This window comes from Asparagus officinalis, chromosome 7 (genome assembly GCF_001876935.1).
Source record: "Asparagus officinalis chromosome 7, Aspof.V1, whole genome shotgun sequence".
Classification (NCBI taxonomy): domain Eukaryota; kingdom Viridiplantae; phylum Streptophyta; class Magnoliopsida; order Asparagales; family Asparagaceae; genus Asparagus; species Asparagus officinalis.
In genome coordinates this window covers 126,756,097-126,775,043 of record NC_033800.1, presented here as the reverse complement: position 1 = coordinate 126,775,043, position 18,947 = coordinate 126,756,097, and the positions used below count along the sequence as shown (strand labels likewise).

The following is an 18,947-nucleotide window of genomic DNA, read 5'->3' as shown; positions in this document are numbered from 1 at the left end:
TGCAGGAAAACCAAATCCTCATCCCCAAACATCGCCATAGCCGGCAAAACCACTGCTGGCCTCAGCAAGGCCAAGCCCATGACGTCATCATTTGACGTCGTGGGCCGGGCCCCGCCGGAGCTGCTGTGGGCTGGTGTGCCTCACAGTTCTCATCTGATGGCCCTGCTCAGAGCCAGCCAGATGCAGAACTCTAACCCTAGCCCTAGCCCTAACCCTAACTCTAGTTTTATTCTTAACCCCGTTAGGGCTAAAGAGGAGGGGGGTTTAATCGGGGGAGGAGCAATGATGAGTGAGCCTCAGCTCCCGATGTTTAGGAACGAGAGTCCTGCATATCACTACCAGCAGCAGCAGAATATGCTGCTGAGTGAAGCGCCGACGAGCTCTGGGATCCAGGAGCTTTATCAGAGGCTGAGATCGTCGTCGATGAACAGTGATCATTTGCAAGTTATGTCGAACAATGTGAGTTCTCCTGGTGTTAATGCCAATTGCTTCCCTTCTGCTGTTGCCGCACCGGTGACCGCTGTGTCTGTCATGAGCACGGCTTCCTCGATTATGGAGCCGATTCCGTTGACTGGGGGAGACTTTGGGTACTGGAATCCGATGATGACGTGGCCTGATATTTCGACGGCGAATGGAGCGTTCCCATGAGAGTACTACTGATCTTTTTCTTCTTCTTTCTTTCTTTCTCAGTTGTAGTTCTTCTTCCTAGGTGGTGGTTGTTGTTTTTTTTCTTTTCTTTTTTTTTCTTGAGTGGTTTAATTATGTTTTTAGGTTGTGGGAAACGTGTAATGGGGGGGCTAAGTTCGAGGGAAATGGGATATATGGATAGTGTTTCTCCTTCTTTTAATTGGTAATATTTAATTACCTCTCTTTAGCTTCTCAGCTATATATGATGTGTTTAAGTATTGAAAGTTAATGTCAACCCATATTTCACTTTAGTCCGTTTCTAGATATTATTGTTCGAGAAATTGGATTCTCTGATGTAATTCTAGTATTGAATTACATCTTGAACATTTTTAGCGACGCACTAGTTTCTCCTAATTAGACTTAATTAAATTAATGATAAAACTAACTAATTGGTCTTGTATATGTACTTGGGGTTTCCATTGTGTAGACAATGCGAGGGAGAAAAGGGGAAAAGGTGAGATGATGGAGGGAAGTGCTTGGAGATTCTTGTTGTTTGTTCAGCAGTGGATAAAGTTTGAGAGAGAGAGAGAGAGAGAGAGAGAGAGTAGCAGGCTATCAGCCTTCGGAAGGGGTGCTTGGCCTGAAACAGCAGGCTGATTCGATTCCTTCTCCACCCAAAACTGCAGCCTTAATCTCATCGAGAGAGAGAGAGAGAGAGAGAGAGAGAGAGAGAGAGAGAGATGCATGTGTGGCTTTAACCCAGCATGACTCCATCGAAACTCGCAGGATTATATTCCCCCTCTACAACTGATAGCTTCGCTCCTTTCTCATGCTAACGCCCATACGCTGGTATCATTGAGAAGCTAGCCTAGTAATCTAGTTCCTCTGATTACTTGTCATGTCTCCGGACTCCCACACTTTAGATTGATTTGATTTGAGCTTTGGCTGCAGTGGCCACCGATTTTGTTCTCGATCGATCAGTTGTTTAGTTAGTTTATGTCTACAGTTGCCAAAGCCAGCTTGTGCAGCAAACTTGATGGATAAAACAAACGTTGGCGACTTGGTTTGGTAGGAGGCGGAGGCAGAGTGAGGTGAGGAATAAAACAAAATTTTCTTTTTGGTAGGAGGTTTTCGGAGATGGAGGTGAGGTTTAAGTGAGATAAGGCTTAATTAGTAAAGACAAAGTTCAGAATATCTAATTACTCTTATCAAAATCTTTTTTTACTATAACTCATCATCTCAACTCTCCTATTCATCCCCTCAACCGAACAAGGAACAAAAAAATCATTCACCTCCCCCTCACTCTCCCGTCCTTATATCCCCTACTAAACCAAGCCTAATTTCTTTGAAATGTTAGATGATCAACAGTCTAAAATCTTCCAACTGCTTAACAATCTAAGAGGTTGAAATTTAGTTTCATATAAATCTTATTTGTGTTATTGAAATCTTATGAGAACTATTAGACTATCTTATGTTGATTTTGTTATCAGTTGTTTATATTTTTAATTGTTCTACTTTGTCCTTTAAATCTATTCTATTAATTATATAAAAAAAAAACTTCCACCTACTTATACACTAATTTGTCCTTTTTTCACCTACTGCTACTGTAATTGGTCCTTCAAGTTTTGTCCTACTTAACCATATTAAATCTCTTCCTTCTCCACTGTTCACACTCAATTAAAATAATTAAAAGTAGTGTTTGTCAAGAGTTTCTCCAACATAAACATTTTTGCATGAAGGCCTAATGCATTCATTTTTTTTTAGCAAAAGGGTTTTTCATGAAGGTACGTGACTGCATTTATACTATTATACAGAAAACTTTCACTTATTGATACAGTAAATTGTCCTTCAAGTTCTGTCCTTTTGCTTATCCAGTTTATTCACCTATTGTACGTACTGTAATTTGTCTTCAAGTTTCGTCCGCTTCCTTAACCATTTTAATCTCTTTCTTCTCCACTGTTTACTACACTCAGATTAAAATGATTAAAATTAGTGTTTGTCAAGAGTTCCTCCAACAAAAAATATTTTGGCATGAAGGTCTAATGCATTTAATTTTTTAGCAGAAGAGTTCTTCATGAAGGTCCAAGACTGCATTTAAGTTTTCTAGGGGAAAGCTGACTTAATTAATTAAGCAAACAAAGAATACACATTTTGATATCCAATGGTTAAACAGCTAGGGTAAAAGCTCCGAACAACAAGTTTTCTGTAATATCATCGACTTCCTATCAACATCCCCTGTTATTCTTAGAAAGCTAAAACTTTCATCTATTCATTACTTTTTTTTGAGAAATTCTGTGTATATCGAAAGTTGATGCACTGAAATAAGATATTTCCTTCTTTCTTCCTAGGTACTAAGAAACGAAGAAAACTTTTAGATTAATATCAAATCGTAAATTGGAGTCGTCATATACTTAGTTTTAATTTTATCTTTTTGGAACAAATAATATATTAAGCATGTATTTTACATCATATAAAAATCCATGAAGAGAGTAAAAGATGATACGTATCATGAATGGAGCTATATCAAACATATATAATTAACATGTACTCATGCATTGATACATATTAATTTGAAGATCTTCTTATTCCACCCATATCAAGAAATTTAATTTGGCCTCCTAAAATTTGTCTTAAAAAAATTATTTTGCAAATGTGTTACTTGGATTGGCCATTTTATTTTGAAGTTAACAATTCCACTTTAAATTTTACTATAATTGTAGAATTGTAACCCTAGATGACGCGATGTCGAACTCACTATACTTTTTTATAGTGTTCATTATTGTATATAAAAAAAAGTTAATATTTACAAAACTTTTAGTGATTTGTTTAGTAAAATTTGTGCAACTTTCTCATGTTCCGATAACTTCATCTTCGGATCTCAAAGTTTATAAGAACATTATTTTTGGATAAATTTAAACTTTAAAATGTTAAAATAAAAATAGTAACTGAAACCTTAGGACATTAAAACAATTTTTCTAATAAATTATAGTTAATAAGTTTAACGTCCATTGCGTGTGCATTTGCACGTGTAGTAATGCTAGTATAATGCCCTTTCTTCAGTATCTACAAAAGTCCTCTGGCATGATACAGTTTGGGAGAACTGGTATTACCCCAAACACAATTTTGTGTTATGGTTAGCAATCCAAGACAAGCTACTTACTCAAGACAAACTTCAAAGCAGAGGTATTATTCCATCTAATTGCTGCAGTCTATGCTCAGGTACCAATTTGGAAAATAGAAATCATCTTTTTTTCTCTTGTTCCTTCTCTCAAGAAGTCTAGAATGGGATTACAAATTGGCTTCAATTCAAATGGAGAACCTGTGATTGGAATTTGCTTATAAACTGGTATTGCAACAGATTGAAGGGGAGGGGTTTCAAAAAAAGATTTAAAAGAATGGCTTTGTCCACTTCAGTCTATTGTATTTGGAAAGAAAGAAATGAGAGAATATTCAAGCATAAGTGTAGAGCTCCAGAAGTACTGATCAAAGAAATTAAGGTGGAGTTGTTAACCATTTCTCTAAACAACTCTAGCCCTCCTGAGCTCAAAGACTGGCTGATTTCGTCATAGGGATAATGTGCTGCAGTTTTCAGGTTTCTATCTTCAAAATGTAAATAGATATCTCAAATAGAGATATGTGATGTACATAAACTTTACAATTGGTTTTAATTAATACAAAATTTTTCATTGACCAAAAAAAAAGTAATGCTAGTATATTGATTGTTAATACTATTGCAATAATGTGAAACTCGTACTGCTATTTTTACCTTATAAATCCTCTTGGTAACTGCCCATGAAGAGATAGATTGACTAATATCTTTGTTGAACTATTGACAAAAAAGAATCAAGCCTTAATTGAGTTACCAATCCAAACGTATATTCATCTAACGCTTTTTCTTTTTCAATATGATTAAAATCTCATATCATATGCTTGCTAGACAAAACCTGCAAATTGAATTGAATTAATGGGTGAGAGATACTACTATTAGAATTCAGGCAAATCCAACTTGTGACTAAATCAATGAGTTAATGACAATTGGAGAAAGTATATGTAGAAAACGGCATCGAATTGTTCAAATTGTTGAAAAACGTGAAAATTTAGCAGCCGGGATGTAGTTCGTGCCACACCCAGGTATGACAGAATCTTCCCTATTGTCAGAGATGTGGTGTGTGCCACACTCAGGTATGACAAAATCTGCCCTGTTATCAGGGGTGTGGTGCGTGCCACACCCGGGTGTGGCAGATTCGTTTTTAGATTCCCACCCTGTTTTGCATTGGATTTGTTATAAATAGAAACACATGTTTCTAGGGTTAAGAGAGAGAGTTTGAACAAAGAATTTGGGTTCTTTTGAGCACTTTGAGAGGACGATTATTGTGAGGGAGTGAGAGACCATTGGTTGGGTTATTTTGAGAGTTGTTTGAGATATTGTAACCCGTTGTTTCTCCTCCATATAGTGAAATCTCCCCATTCTCTCCTCGTGGACGTAAAAAATTACCGAACCACATAAATCTCTGTGTTTGTGTATGATTTTGGCCGTTATTTTGTGAATTGCACTCGTGTTTGGTTTTGCTTCTTATCTCATCGCTCGCCGACTCGTTTGGTTCGCGATGAGATAAGAAGCAAAACCAAACACGAGTGCAATTCACAAAATAACGGCGCGCGACAGTATATCAACAAAACACTTTGCTAAATAACTTAGCCACATCTAAGTTAAAGTGTGACATCACCTACTACTGTAGAATAATCCCGATCTTTGTTGGATCAAGTTGCACCATTTACATAATTAATGCGATATGGACTCCACCTTAGCCTTAAGCTCAATCTATGGTAATTAATAGACTCTTGAAGCAAATAGAGCATCAAAAGGTCCATCAAATCATGCACCTTAATGCCAATTGTGGGTTGAACAGCTCATGAATGGAGTAACTGATGTTGGGACAAACCCGGGGCCTAATAGAGCAAGGTCTCAGTGAATAGTAGAATGGAAATAATAAAAAGAACACACAGATTTATGTGGAAACCCCTCTAAATGAATTTGGGTAAAAATTATGGGTAAGAATAAAAGAATCCACAATGAAAAAAAACTTTAGAGTTACAATCTCTCTTAACAAGGAGAAATTATCTCTATTTTTCTCTCTCACTCTTCTATATATGGAGTTGTTTCTGGAATGAATTTTTCCTGAAGAGTTTTGGGTCTATTTATAGCGGCTGAAAAAACACTATTTCTAATTTTCTAATATTTTTTCTTTTACTGTGCCAACCTTTCGGTGCCCGCTTTCCACTTTCGGTGCATTTATTTTTATGGGGCCTGTCACTTTTTTGTTTGTCCACAATTGTTGCTATCAGCATTTGCGACTGACGATTTCTCACTTAAAGCTTTGATTGAGTATTAATCATATCTTCATATCATTCTTTCTATCTTTACATCTTCATGTTGCTCACGTCTCCGATAGACCACAAGAGGATCGATATCAAATAAATTTATTAGTATTGACTGATTTTGTTAAAAAGTCTACTAGGTTATCTTTGGTGTGAATTTTTTGCATATCCACTATTCATTCTTCCACTTTCTCACGAACGAAGTGGTACTGAACTCGAATGTGTTTTATATTTAAATAAAAAACTGGATTTCTTGCTAAATACAAAGCACTCTGACTGTCACAAAATAGAGTAATCTTTTTTTATTAATGCCCGAGTTCCACCACCATCATCTTCAACCATATTGCCTCTTTACTAGCTTGTGTAGCTACTACATATTTTACTTCTATTGTTGAAGTAGCCATAACTAATTACGATTTTGAAATCCATCTTACAGCTCTATCCGCAAGTGCAAACACATAGTCTGATGAATTTGCTATTATTACGATCACCTGCATAATTAGAATCAACATATCCATAGATAATAAAATTTGATCCCCCATAACTTAATGCAACATTTTAGGTTCCCTTAATGTATCTTAGGACCATCTTTACAGCATTCTAATGCTCTTTCCTAGGATTCGTCATGTATCGACTAATCATTCCTACTGCTTGTGTAATGTCTAGTCTTGTACAAATCATAGCGAACATTAAACTTTTTACTGATGATGCATATGATACTTGAGACATCTCTATCATCTCTTCTTCACTGCTAGGACTCATAGTTGAGGATAACTTAAAATTAACAGGAAGTGAGGTAGATATATATTGACTTACAATCTTATATGTTAAAGCACCATAAGATTTTCTTTAAATAATTCTTCTGAGAATGCTAAATCTTTCTATTAATTTAGTCTCGGTAAATTTGCATCCCTAGAATCTTATTTATAGATCCTAAGTCCTTCATTTCAAATTTCCTAACCAACTATACATTTAATTCTTTGATACGATATTTGTTAGGGCCTGCAATCAATATATCGTCAATATACAACAATAAGATAACAAAGCTATTTTTACCAAACCTCTTAAAATATTCACAAGGGTCAGAATTAAGTTTGTTGTATCCAAGGCTCATGATGAATAAATCAAATCTCTTATACCAACACATCGGCGTCTGCTTTAGAGGGTACAGAGATTTGTTCAATCTGTAAACCAAGTTCTTTTTTTCTTTTTCTTCGAAACCTTCTGGTTAGAGCAGATTAATTTCTTCATCAAGATCTCCATGAATAAATACTATTGTTACATCTAGTTATTCTAGATATAAGTCAAATATATCACTCATTAACTAGGACTATTCAGACTGTTGTAAGTCGAACTATAGAAAAAATATTTAATTAAAGTCAATACTTTTTTTCTGAGCATATCTTTTTATTACCAATCTAGCATGATATCGCTCCACTTGATCATCTCTTTTTCACTTAATCTTGTAGACCCATTTATTTTCAGTAGCCTTCCTTCCTTATGGTAGTGACACAAGTACCAAAGTCTTATTCTTATGGAGAGCTTCCATTTCTTCCTGCATTACTATCATCCACAAAGATATATTTGTGTTGTTTATAGCTTCATGAAAAGTTGATAGCTCTCCATCCTTTGTTAGAAGACAACATGCAACATTACTCTCCGTAATATACTCAGAGTGCCAAGTCGGTGGTCTTCTGTCACGAGTTGGCCTTCAAATTTTTGGAGCCTCGAACTCGACTGGTTTTTATACATCATGCTCCGGTGTTGCTTTAAAAGAATTTGGATCATTTTCTACCTAAACAGCTACAGTCTCTGAGTCCTTCATTAAACTGCTTTCTTTTTCTTCACTTTGTAGTTGATTCTCTATAAAGATAATATTTCTGTTAATGATAACCTTACGGGCAGTAGGATCCCACAAGAAATACCCCTTTACTCCGTCAGCATACTCTAAGAATATGTATTTTTTAGATTTTGAATCCAACTTTGTAATTTCTTGGGCATTGTACATTACGTACACTGAACTTCTAAATATATGAAGATTAGAATAATCAGCTGGCTTACCAGTCCACATCTCCATCGGTGTTTTTAACTGTATTATGGCTGATGGAGATCGATTCATCATATAACAAGTGGTTTTTACTGCTTCCGCCTAAAAGACATTATCCATATTTACAGTTGTCAACATTGCTCTTATTCTTTCTAACAGAGTTCTGTTCATCCGCTCCATCACTCTATTTTATTGAGGAGTATAAGCAGCGTTGAATTATTTTTTGCTGCCTTCTTGCTTTCAAAATACAAGAAATTCACCGTCTATGTATTCTCCTCCATTATCTGACCTCAAATACTTAATCTTCTTTTCAGATTCAAACTCGACTCGTGCTTTGTAGGTCTTAAAGATTAAGAACACATCCACCTTCTTCTTGATAGGATACACCCAACATCTCCTGGAGTAATCATCAATAAAGGACACAAAATATTTTGCTCCTCCTATAGATGTAACTGGTGCTTGCCATTCATCAGAATGAACTAGTTTCAAAATAGCATTGCTTTTAAAACTCGATGTGTTGAACTTCACTCGATGCTGCTTAATTGTAACACATTGCTCGCAGAACGAAAGAGCTATTGAATTAAGTCCAGGAAGCTGTTTTTTATCAGAGAGAAACTTCAAGCCTCGTTCTGACATGTGACCTATTTTGTGATGCCACATCATGGTTTGTTCTTCTCCATGGCTAGTTGATGCCACACATGAATCAACTTCCTACAATATTTCTCCTTTGAGCATGTATAGATTTGCTGTTATTTTTTTCTCCTTTTATTACAACAAGCGCCCTTCTAATAATCTTCATGATCTTATTTTCTATATGGGTCTTGCATCCGAAATCCGAGCTCATCCAATTATCCTAAAGATAATAGATTCTTCTTCAAGCCTTTTCTCATATCGTACATCTTGAATGGTGCGTATTGTACCATCAAATTTTTTTGATTTTAATTGTGCTAATACCAAAAATCTTCAAGACATGGTCATTACTCATGAATACATATCCTCCTGAGATAGATTCATATTTGTGGAACCATTCTCTTCGGGAGGTCATACGCCAAGAGTCTGCTGAATCTAAAAGCCAGACATCAACAAACCTCTTTCTACCTTCATCAATATTGGTTTCTCTAATGTATAAAATTTCACCATCATGTGTGTTTAAGTCAAAAGTTGGTTTTGTCATGGAATTCATTATATCTTCAGTCGATTACAATAAATTCAAAAGAAATAGCCTTTTTATAAGACTTCTTTTACACAACAAAATGAAAATTACAACTCTTGGGAAATAAACGCAGGATCGTTGTTTGGATCGCTGCTTGTTGTGGGATCTTTGCCTGTACCGGAGGTGCGTTAGCTCGTGGACCACCAAATCACAGATTCTGATCGAATCGTGAGGGGTTTATGATTCTGACTTCGTTTATCGAAGTGAGAACTTGAAACGATATCTTATCAAGGTAAGATAGTCGTTCTTCTTGAAATCAAGTCAAAGCCTGAATATCAAGGAGTTATAGAAGCTCGAGTACTCTGCCCTCTCTGCTCTGAAATCAGCCTGTGGATGCTCTCTGATCAGCCTCTTCAAAAATGGCCTTCGGGGGTATTTATAACCCTTGGATGAACAGTGCTTCCGAGACAGTGTTTACTGTCTCGGGAACAGTAACTGTCTGGCAGTCTCGGGTTCCGAGACAGAGAGGAAGAATTTTATATTCTATCTCCTGGTCTCTTGTTTGTTGGTAGAGATAAACTCGGAATCGGAGAGGAAGAATTTTATATTCTATCTCCTGGTCTCTTGTTTGTTGGTAGAGATAAACTCGGAATCGGAGAGGAAGAATTTTATATTCTATCTCCTGGTCTCTTGTTTGTTGGTAGAGATGAACCCGGAATCGGAGAGGAAGAATTTTATATTCTATCTCCTGGTCTCTTGTTTGTTGGTAGAGATGAACCCGATGATGGAGAGGAAGAATTTTATATTCTATCTCCTGGTCTCTTGTTTGTTGGTAGAGATGAACCCGATGATGGAGAGGAAGAATTTTATATTCTATCTCCTGGTCTCTTGTTTGTTGGTAGAGATGAACCCGATAATGGAGAGGAAGAATTTTATATTCTGTCTCCTGGTCTCTTGTTTGTTGGTAGAGATGAACCCGATGATGGAGAGGAAGAATTTTATATTCTATCTCCTGGTCTCTTGTTTGTTGGTAGAGATGAACCCGATGATGGAGAGGAAGAATTTTATATTCTATCTCCTGGTCTCTTGTTTGTTGGTAGAGATGAACCCGATGATGGAGAGGAAGAATTTTATATTCTATCTCCTGGTCTCTTGTTTGTTGGTAGAGATGAACCCGGAATCGGAGAGGAAGAATTTTATATTCTATCTCCTGGTCTCTTGTTTGTTGGTAGAGATGAACCCGATGATGGAGAGGAAGAATTTTATATTCTATCTCCTGGTCTCTTGTTTGTTGGTAGAGATAAACCCGATGATGGAGAGGAAGAATTTTATATTCTATCTCCTGGTCTCTTGTTTGTTGGTAGAGATAAACCCGGAATCGGAGAGGAAGAATTTTATATTCTATCTCCTGGTACAAAGGAAATTTGAAGTGGGATTTCTATTCAGAGAATCTGAATAAGGTTTGATGAATTAAGATTGGAAGCAATCCTAACTTTTATAGGTTTGATTGCGCAAATCGAAGGTGGACCTCTTGTTCATGAAAGGAATCAATAGGGGATTTTGGCTTTGGTCCTAACTGTTTAAAGGTTTGACCAAGATGGGAATTTGAGACGATCCTAACTGTTTAAAGGTTTGATCGTTCAATTTGTGGACCTCTCGTTCATGGAACGAATCGAGAGGGGATTTTGGCTTTGGTCCTAACTGTTTAAAGGTTTGACCAAGATGGGAATTTGAGACGATCCTAACTGTTTAAAGGTTTGATCGTTCAATTTGTGGACCTCTCGTTCATGGAACGAATCGAGAGGGGATTTTGGCTTTGGTCCTAACTGTTTAAAGGTTTGACCAAGATGGGAATTTAAGACGATCCTAACTGTTTAAAGGTTTGATCGTTCAATTCGTGGACCTCTCGTTCATGGAACGAATCGAGAGGGGCTTTTGGCTTTGGTCCTAACTGTTTAAAGGTTTGACCAAGATGGGAATTTAAGACGATCCTAACTGTTTAAAGGTTTGATCGTTCAATTTGTGGACCTCTCGTTCATGGAACGAATCGAGAGGGGATTTTGGCTTTGGTCCTAACTGTTTAAAGGTTTGACCAAAATGGGAATTTTGTGAGGGAAGATTGATCTAAAGAGGTGATCGAATCTCATCTCAGCAAAAGAGTATTCGGAAGTCATAGTAGGAGTTTAGTGTTTAGCACTTTGTTCATAATGATCGGGGTTATCCCTAAGAATATTACATTTAACATTCTTCCGGGAACTTCCCGTTACATAAATTATCCACCCCCAGCTTTCTTTGCAAAACTGGATGTAACGAGGAGTACGTTATCCTCAGTCGCATGTTCGGGTTATCCTTAAGAATATAAGATTCTCCAGGAACTTCCCGTTATATAAATCATCCACCCCCACCTTCCTTTGCGAAACCGGGTTTAACATTGTACTCAGTTGGATAATCGAGAAGCAGTTTATACTCATATGCTCTTTGGAGTGTGGGGAAACAGTTTATACTCGTGCACCCACTGGAGTTGTATGGTCGTCTTTACTCGACTTCTTTCGTCGTTATGACGCCGGAGTCAATTAGGGCTTGGATCTTGTTTTTGAGTCCAAAGCAAATCTCGGTGGGATGAAGAACCCTTCTGTGGTACGCACAGTAGTTTGGATCCGTAATCCTCTTAGCTCCATCCTGATCTTTAATAGGTGGTAGCTCGATTTTGTCATTAGCGAGGAGGTATTCCAATATGGCTGGAGCTTCATCATCTTCGAAAGAATATTCCTTTTGAAACCTCGGATCGAGAGTCGCATTCTCAACGATTGCAGATGTCATTGGTTGGCCTCTCTCAGCTTTCTTTCTTTTAAGAAAGTGCTCAGCTTGTTCACCCCGAGATTTTAACTCCTTCCAAGTTGTGGATGGCACGACCCCCAGAGCTTCCAGGACATCGATGGAGAGGTTATTGTGGCATGTTTGCAGGATGAACTCCTCTGTAATAGGATCTCTGCAATTCATTGCTTTGTTACGGAAACGTTTGACAAAATTGTCAACTGACTCTCCGTCTTTTTGCTTCTCATCCAAAAGGGTTCCGATTGACACTTCGGTGTCATCATCGAAGAAATTGCTGAGGAACAAACTTTCCATGTCATCCCAACAATTGATGCTCCCTGGCTTGAGCCGTCGGTACCAATCGAAGGCGGGCCCACGAAGGGTGCCAACGAATGACCGGACCATTAAAGCCTCGTTTCCAGAGATCATGCCCAAATGAGACTTGAAATAAATCAAGTGCTGAATCGGCGAACTCTTCCCCTCAAACGGTGTGAAGTTAATCAGATTGAACTTTGTCGGATACGGTATTGAATCCCATTCTCTTGGATAGGGACACGGAATACCTGTCTTTTTCCCTTCTTGAGCCGTCATCAAAGCGTTGATTTTGTTTTCAAGCTCTATCATTTTCTCGTCCTTTTGCCGGGTACGGTATTAAATTCCATTCTCTTGGATAGGGACATGGAATACCTGTCTTTTTCACTTCTTGAGCCGTCATCAAAGCGTTGATTTTGTTTTCAAGCTCTTTCATTTTCTCGTCATCGTCTATATCTTCATTTGAAGGACGTTGAGGAGAATGAGTTAGACCACCCCCTGTAAGAGGTGCCATTGAACCACCCCCAATATCATTATTGGGAGGATGTGCTAAACCACCCCCAGCGTTATTGCTATTGGGAGGTGTATCAGCAAAGATGACTTCATCCACTTCTGGATCACTATCATCTGCCACATTCTGAGTGTGACGGTTGGATTCAGCTCGCTGACTGGACTCAGGAGGTTGAGGCCGTTGAGTTAGCACTTCTCTCATTTGTTGGATAGCTAACTCCATTTCTATCTTCACTTCAGCTCTAATTTCTTCACGTTGTTTGGCTAGAGCTTCTTGAAGTATTTGAGCAAATTGATCAGAGGTGATCGTGAGTACTTCTCTGGTTTGTCCCATGCTAGACATTGTATCATCAGAAGCGATTGCAGAATAAGTGTCCGAGAATTCATCCTCCGAGGACATTCCTTCTTGCATTCTTTTGTAATCTCTGCGTCTGATGGCTCCTAATTGGAGTCGAGACATCCTTTGAGCAATTCTTGGATTGACTTTTCCTCTCGGGAAAAAGTCAGGATTTGAGTCACTTGAATGCCGCTTAGACTTTATTTTATCAGCCACGTTGATGGTGACTTCAGGGAATTCATCATCTTGGGCAGCTAATTTTCTCTTGCAGAAATACCTCGGCTTAAGCTTCGACATTTCGGTGAAAAGGCTGTGGAATACCGAGACTCTTCGTGAGATGGCTTCTCGTTTGAAACAGTCACATTCTGATAGCATTGCTCTAATGAGTCGCGCACAGGAACAATGAGAGTTCATTTCCCGGACAGTTCTCTTTCGAGTTTTGTTCATACCCCCAGCTTGATAGTATGATTCATCGGTATGATTGCCGGAAAATCTTATCGTCTGTTGGTATGACCCCCCAGGTATAACGATGTCTTTTGACAACCATGTTTTCTTCTGAGGATGTAAAACCTTATTGGCATTCTCAGGATAACTTATTATTGTCTTTGAATGATCCAAGGTTATGTCGGGAGTCACACGTTTAGAACCACCCCCTTGTGAGCATGGAATCTTAACGGGCTCCGAATGCTGATTTTGCACAACTCCATATTTTGGAATCCAAACTTTACAGAGTTTTGGTGGTTCTTTGACCACCGTTTCCTTCTTCCTTTCTCGTCTTTGTTGTAAGAGAGCACGGGCATGAGCAGCGTTTGCACGGCGCTTTTGTATACGTTCTTTGAGGGTTGAACGAGCCCTTTTGACAATAGTCCATTCCTTCGTCGTTAATTTAGCAGAGATATGAGTGATTGATCGTTGAGACAACTGAACCACTCGATCCCTCCTCGACTCTAGGTCCGCGTAATAAACGAACCCCGTCGGTTTGTTCCAATGCCTTAGCTAATTGACGAGCGCGGCGTTGGCGTCGCCTCTGACGAGCCCTCTTCGTCAGTGGTGAACTTCGATCGAACGACTCCTTAATTGGGGAGGAATCATCTTGAGCAGAGCTGTTGCGAGTAAAATCCTCAGCAACAATCGGACGAGAGTCTTCATCCGTAGCATTTGATAACTTTAACGAAGATGAAATCTTCCTGCGAGGCGCGGAAGACTTTACAGATGAGGATGACAAATACTCCTCAAACTTCGCTTGGTCGAACTCGTACTCGACCGTTGATTCAACCAGGATCTTGATGATTGGCTGCGACACGACGGTCTCGGCAGTGAGACCGTTGGCTCCCACTGTGGTCGCCAGCTTGTTTGAGTCAAAAGTTAGTTTTGTCATGAAATTCATTATATCTTCAGTCGATTACAATAAATTCAAAAGAAATAGTCTTTTTATAAGACTTCTTTTACACAACAAAATGAAAATTACAACTCTTGGGAAACAAACGCAGGATCGTTGTTTGGATCACTGCTTGTTGTGGGATCTTTGCCTTGCCGGGAGCGCTTTGACTCGTGGACCACCAAATCACAGATTCTGATCGAATCGTGAGGGGTTTATGATTCTGACTTCGTTTATCGAAGTGAGAACTTGAAACGATATCTTATCAAGGTAAGATAGTCGTTCTTCTTGAAATCAAGTCAAAGCCTGAATATCAAGGAGTTGCCAGAAACTCAAGAACTCTGCTCTTTCTCTGCTCTGAAGTGCTCAAAATGATCAGCCCCTCTCAAAAATTTGTAACTGCCTTCCCACGTTTTACAACTCCGTTATTTTGGCAGTTATCAACGTGATTCTCGCCCACGACGTTCCCCATGTTCTTTGACAGTTAATGGATGTGTGTGGCAGTTGTTCAAGGTGGTTTCTGACCATTTCAAAACTGTCTCGCGCGGAGAGACAGCAAACGCTGTCTCGTGCGGAGAGACAGCAAACGCTGTCTCGCGCGGTGAGACAGCAAACGCTGTCTCGCGCGGCGAGACAGCAAACGCTGTCTCGCACGGTGAGATAATAAAGACTGTCTTTTCTTTGATTTTTTGGATGACTTCCTTTTGAGCTGTATTTGGATATCTTTCAGCATTTTTAACGCCTACAATGTGATGTGATGACAACGCATCCTTGAGATGTAGATGGATCTGAAGAATTTTCATCACCATTTTTCTTATTGTGCCAACACTCTCATTTCACGTGCCCTCTTTTACCATAATTATAGTATTTGATATTCTTCTTACTTCTTGATTTTTATCTACCATGGGTATGACTCCTACTGGAGACACATTCCGTTGATCTTCCTCTCGTCACCGATAAGGTCTCCACTTATTACGAACTTACCTGCCTGTCTTCCTTATTCTTGCACTGATTTTCTTCCTCCAAAGCAACGCCTACAATGTTGTTAAAGACTAGATTGTCCATGAGGATGTTGTTTGTTAGGTTAACGATGAGCTGATCATACGAGTCATGCAGGCTTTGAAGTAGAAGTTTCTGTACGTTCATTCACACCAATTGCATACCCCAATATTATAAGTTAGAAAACAGTGTGTTTAGGGTGTTGATATGATCTGTTATTGATGTAGATTCCACTATCCTCAGAGTGTAAAGTCTTCTTTTTAAGAAGATTTTGTTGTGTAGGGATTTTGCCTCATATAGCTTTGTTAGCGTATCCTAGATATTATTTGTTGTCTTCTTCTCCTCTATACTTGACAACATCTCATTTGCTATCTTCTTCTCCTCTATACTTGACACTGCCGTGGTTGAAGGGCGTGCCGCGACAGTGGACACTGCCGCAGTTGAAGTATGGGTCGTGCTGATTCAACTTTTGTATGAGTTCGGATTTAGGGATCCATACTTTGAGGTTCTTTGGTGACTCCTTAGACACCATTTCTTTCTTTCCTTCTTGCTTTTGTTGACGAAGGGTGCGAGCACAAGCGGTATTTACACGATGCTTTTGTATACGTTCTTTAAGAGTTGACTGAGCTCTCTTGACGAGAGTCCACTCTTCCATCATGAGTTGTGCAGAAACGTGAGTGGTTTGTTTTTGAGGTGATTGAACCACTTGATGCTTCCTCGACTCTAGGTCCACATGGTAACGAACCCCGTCGATTTGTTCAAAGACCTCAGCCATTTGGCTGGCGCGACGCTGACGTTGTCTCTGACGAGCCCTTTTCGCCAGTTTCGACGAGCTTTGATTCAGTGGCTCCTTAACTGGAGAAGAGTCATTGTGAGTAGAGGTGTGGTGAGTAGAATTCTCAGCAACAATCGGGTGAGAGTCTTCACTAATTTCCTTCGACGGGGTCGAAAACTTAAAAACTTTCTTATCAGATGAAATCTTCCTGCATTTGCGAGGCAAGGAAGATTTTTAAGATGAGGATGATATATATTCCTTAAACTTTGTCTGATCGAACTCGTATTCAATCTCTTCGTTAACTAGGATCTTGATGATCGGTTGTGATACGATGGTCTCGGTAGTGAGACCATTGGCTCCCACTGTGGTCGCTGGTTTGTTTTTATCGAAAGTTATTTTTATTGTAAAATCTATTAAAACTTTGGTCACTTATAATGAATTACAATAAAAATAAAAAATTATAACTTTCTAAAAAATAACACAAAAATCGTTTATCGATTTCTGCTTTTGTGGGGACTTCGCCTGTGCCGGGAGTACGTTAGCTTGTGGACCACCGATTCACAAGATCCTGATTGAATCGTGAAGGTTTTAGGGATTCTTTCTTCGTTTATCGAAGTAAGAATTTAAAGCGAATATCTTATCGATGTAAGATGTTCACTCTTCTAAAGATCAAGTCAGAGCTTAGATCTCTAGGAATCACTGAAAGCTCTAAAAGCGTTTATAAGAAACAAAGACTCTCTCTCTCTCTCTCTTGCTCAAATTTACCCAAAGCTCCAGCTTCTCTGCTCTAATCTCCCCTCTATCCTTGGATTCGTGTATAGGGAGTTATTTATAGGAATAGAGGCCCATAACTGTGGAAATGGGTGCGCAATAACTGACTAGTTGCACCTTCTTTGGGCGCGTCAGTCGACACTTCCGCGACCTTTAGCACGTTCGTGTAGGCTGGCGCGGCTGAAGAGGAGGTTCCAGCCACGTTCAGCCACCTTTGTAACTATTTTCCCATGACTTTTTATCCATGAAATGCCACTTTTCTCGGCCTGTAACCATCCCTCCACGTTAGTGCATGTTCTTCTTTTGTTATAATGCCATGCGGACTCTAAGAATATGCTCAAAACCGTCAGCAAATCACAAAAAGACACCCCATGAAGACGCACACCGCACTCCACTGCCGCGCCTATGCGCGCGTCAGTAGTCACTGCGTGCATACACGCGTTAGTGGTGACTGTCATGCCTATGTGCGTCAGTAATGACTGTCGCGCCTACGCGCGTCAGTAATGATATTACTGACGCGCCTACACGCATCAGTATTCATTGTTTATCAACTTTTCAAGTTATTATTTTGTGTTGGTTCACCTGTTTCTTTGTCTCTTCTGGCTTTGGATGATCTCCTCAACCATCATCGTCTTCTCTTTATCTTGAACTGTATTTGGATATCTTTAGGCATTTTTTAAATGCCTACAACGTCGTTATTTGATAAAATTCATAACAATCTGCACTGATCAATGACATGGAGATATTGCCAAAAGTTTATTTTTATGTTCCTATCTAACATATAGAAGTGAACGGCCACATTGTTTAAGAAGCAAGTTGAAAGAGCACTAATTACCTGCCACATATTGCAAAACAAGACCAACCTCGTAATAATTTTATGATGACTCCTATTAAAATCATAATAAGTGTGCTACTCTCTCCTATACTACTTCTCCACCACAACAGACGAATTAGGGTGTATATTAAGTAGACAGAATGGGAGAGTGTTCCTAAGAAAAGGTCATTAAAAATAATTAGCCACCTTCCAAAAGAAGAGATGTTTCTTCTTCAAAGCATGATGGCTTAAAAGAGTCTAGTGAGGAGAGGTAAGATGGATATTAAAAGTGGGAAGCAATCAATCAAGAAGATGTTGTCACATTGAAAGTCTCCAAATAATATAATTCTCATACTACTTTGATATCACATCATATCATATCATACTCTTTTTAAAAGTACAAGTTCAGAAAAATCTTTTAGTAGACAAAAATACCCTTAGGATTTAAATACTAACCATTAAATAATAGTAAGTTGATAAATTGATGAATTTTTATTAGAGATACATAGTATAAAGATAATGATATAGTTTAAATTAAAATGTAAACCTGAATAAAAGAGCAGCTTAGATAAATTAGACGATTTATTAAATACCAAATTTACCCCTCTCGTTCTTATATGTGATCAATGATCAAACTGTAAATAATTATTCATTTGCTACATGATTAATAATGCCAAACTGAGAACAATTTTTCACATGCTATATGATTAATAATTACACACAACGTGGTGATCTCTCATAGACTAAAATTCAAGTAGTTCACAATACGCTTAGGTTAATTAGATGATTTATTAAATGTTAAATTTACCCCTCGTTCTTATATGTGATCAATGATCAAATTGTAAACAATTATTCATGTGCGACATGAATAATAATGCCAATCTACAAATAATTATTCACATGCTATATGATTAATAATCCCACACAAAGTAGCAATCTTTCACATGCAACATCATATGCCAATATATATAAGCCAAGAAATTACAATAATTTCTATAGCATTTTTATCTCCTTCTACATGCATGTGCCTT

General features: G+C 38.5%; 1 protein-coding gene across 1 annotated transcript; it reads left to right on the top strand.

The window, feature by feature from the left end:
• LOC109847741 lies at positions 79-648 on the top strand. The gene has a single exon (XM_020416972.1). It carries the CDS (start codon positions 79-81, stop codon positions 646-648), a length of 570 nt encoding a protein of 189 aa, XP_020272561.1.

Bases quoted from the DNA above. Each gene is read 5' to 3' on its own strand.
- LOC109847741 (XM_020416972.1), top strand. From the start codon at position 79: ATGACGTCATCATTTGACGTCGTGGGCCGGGCCCCGCCGGAGCTGCTG.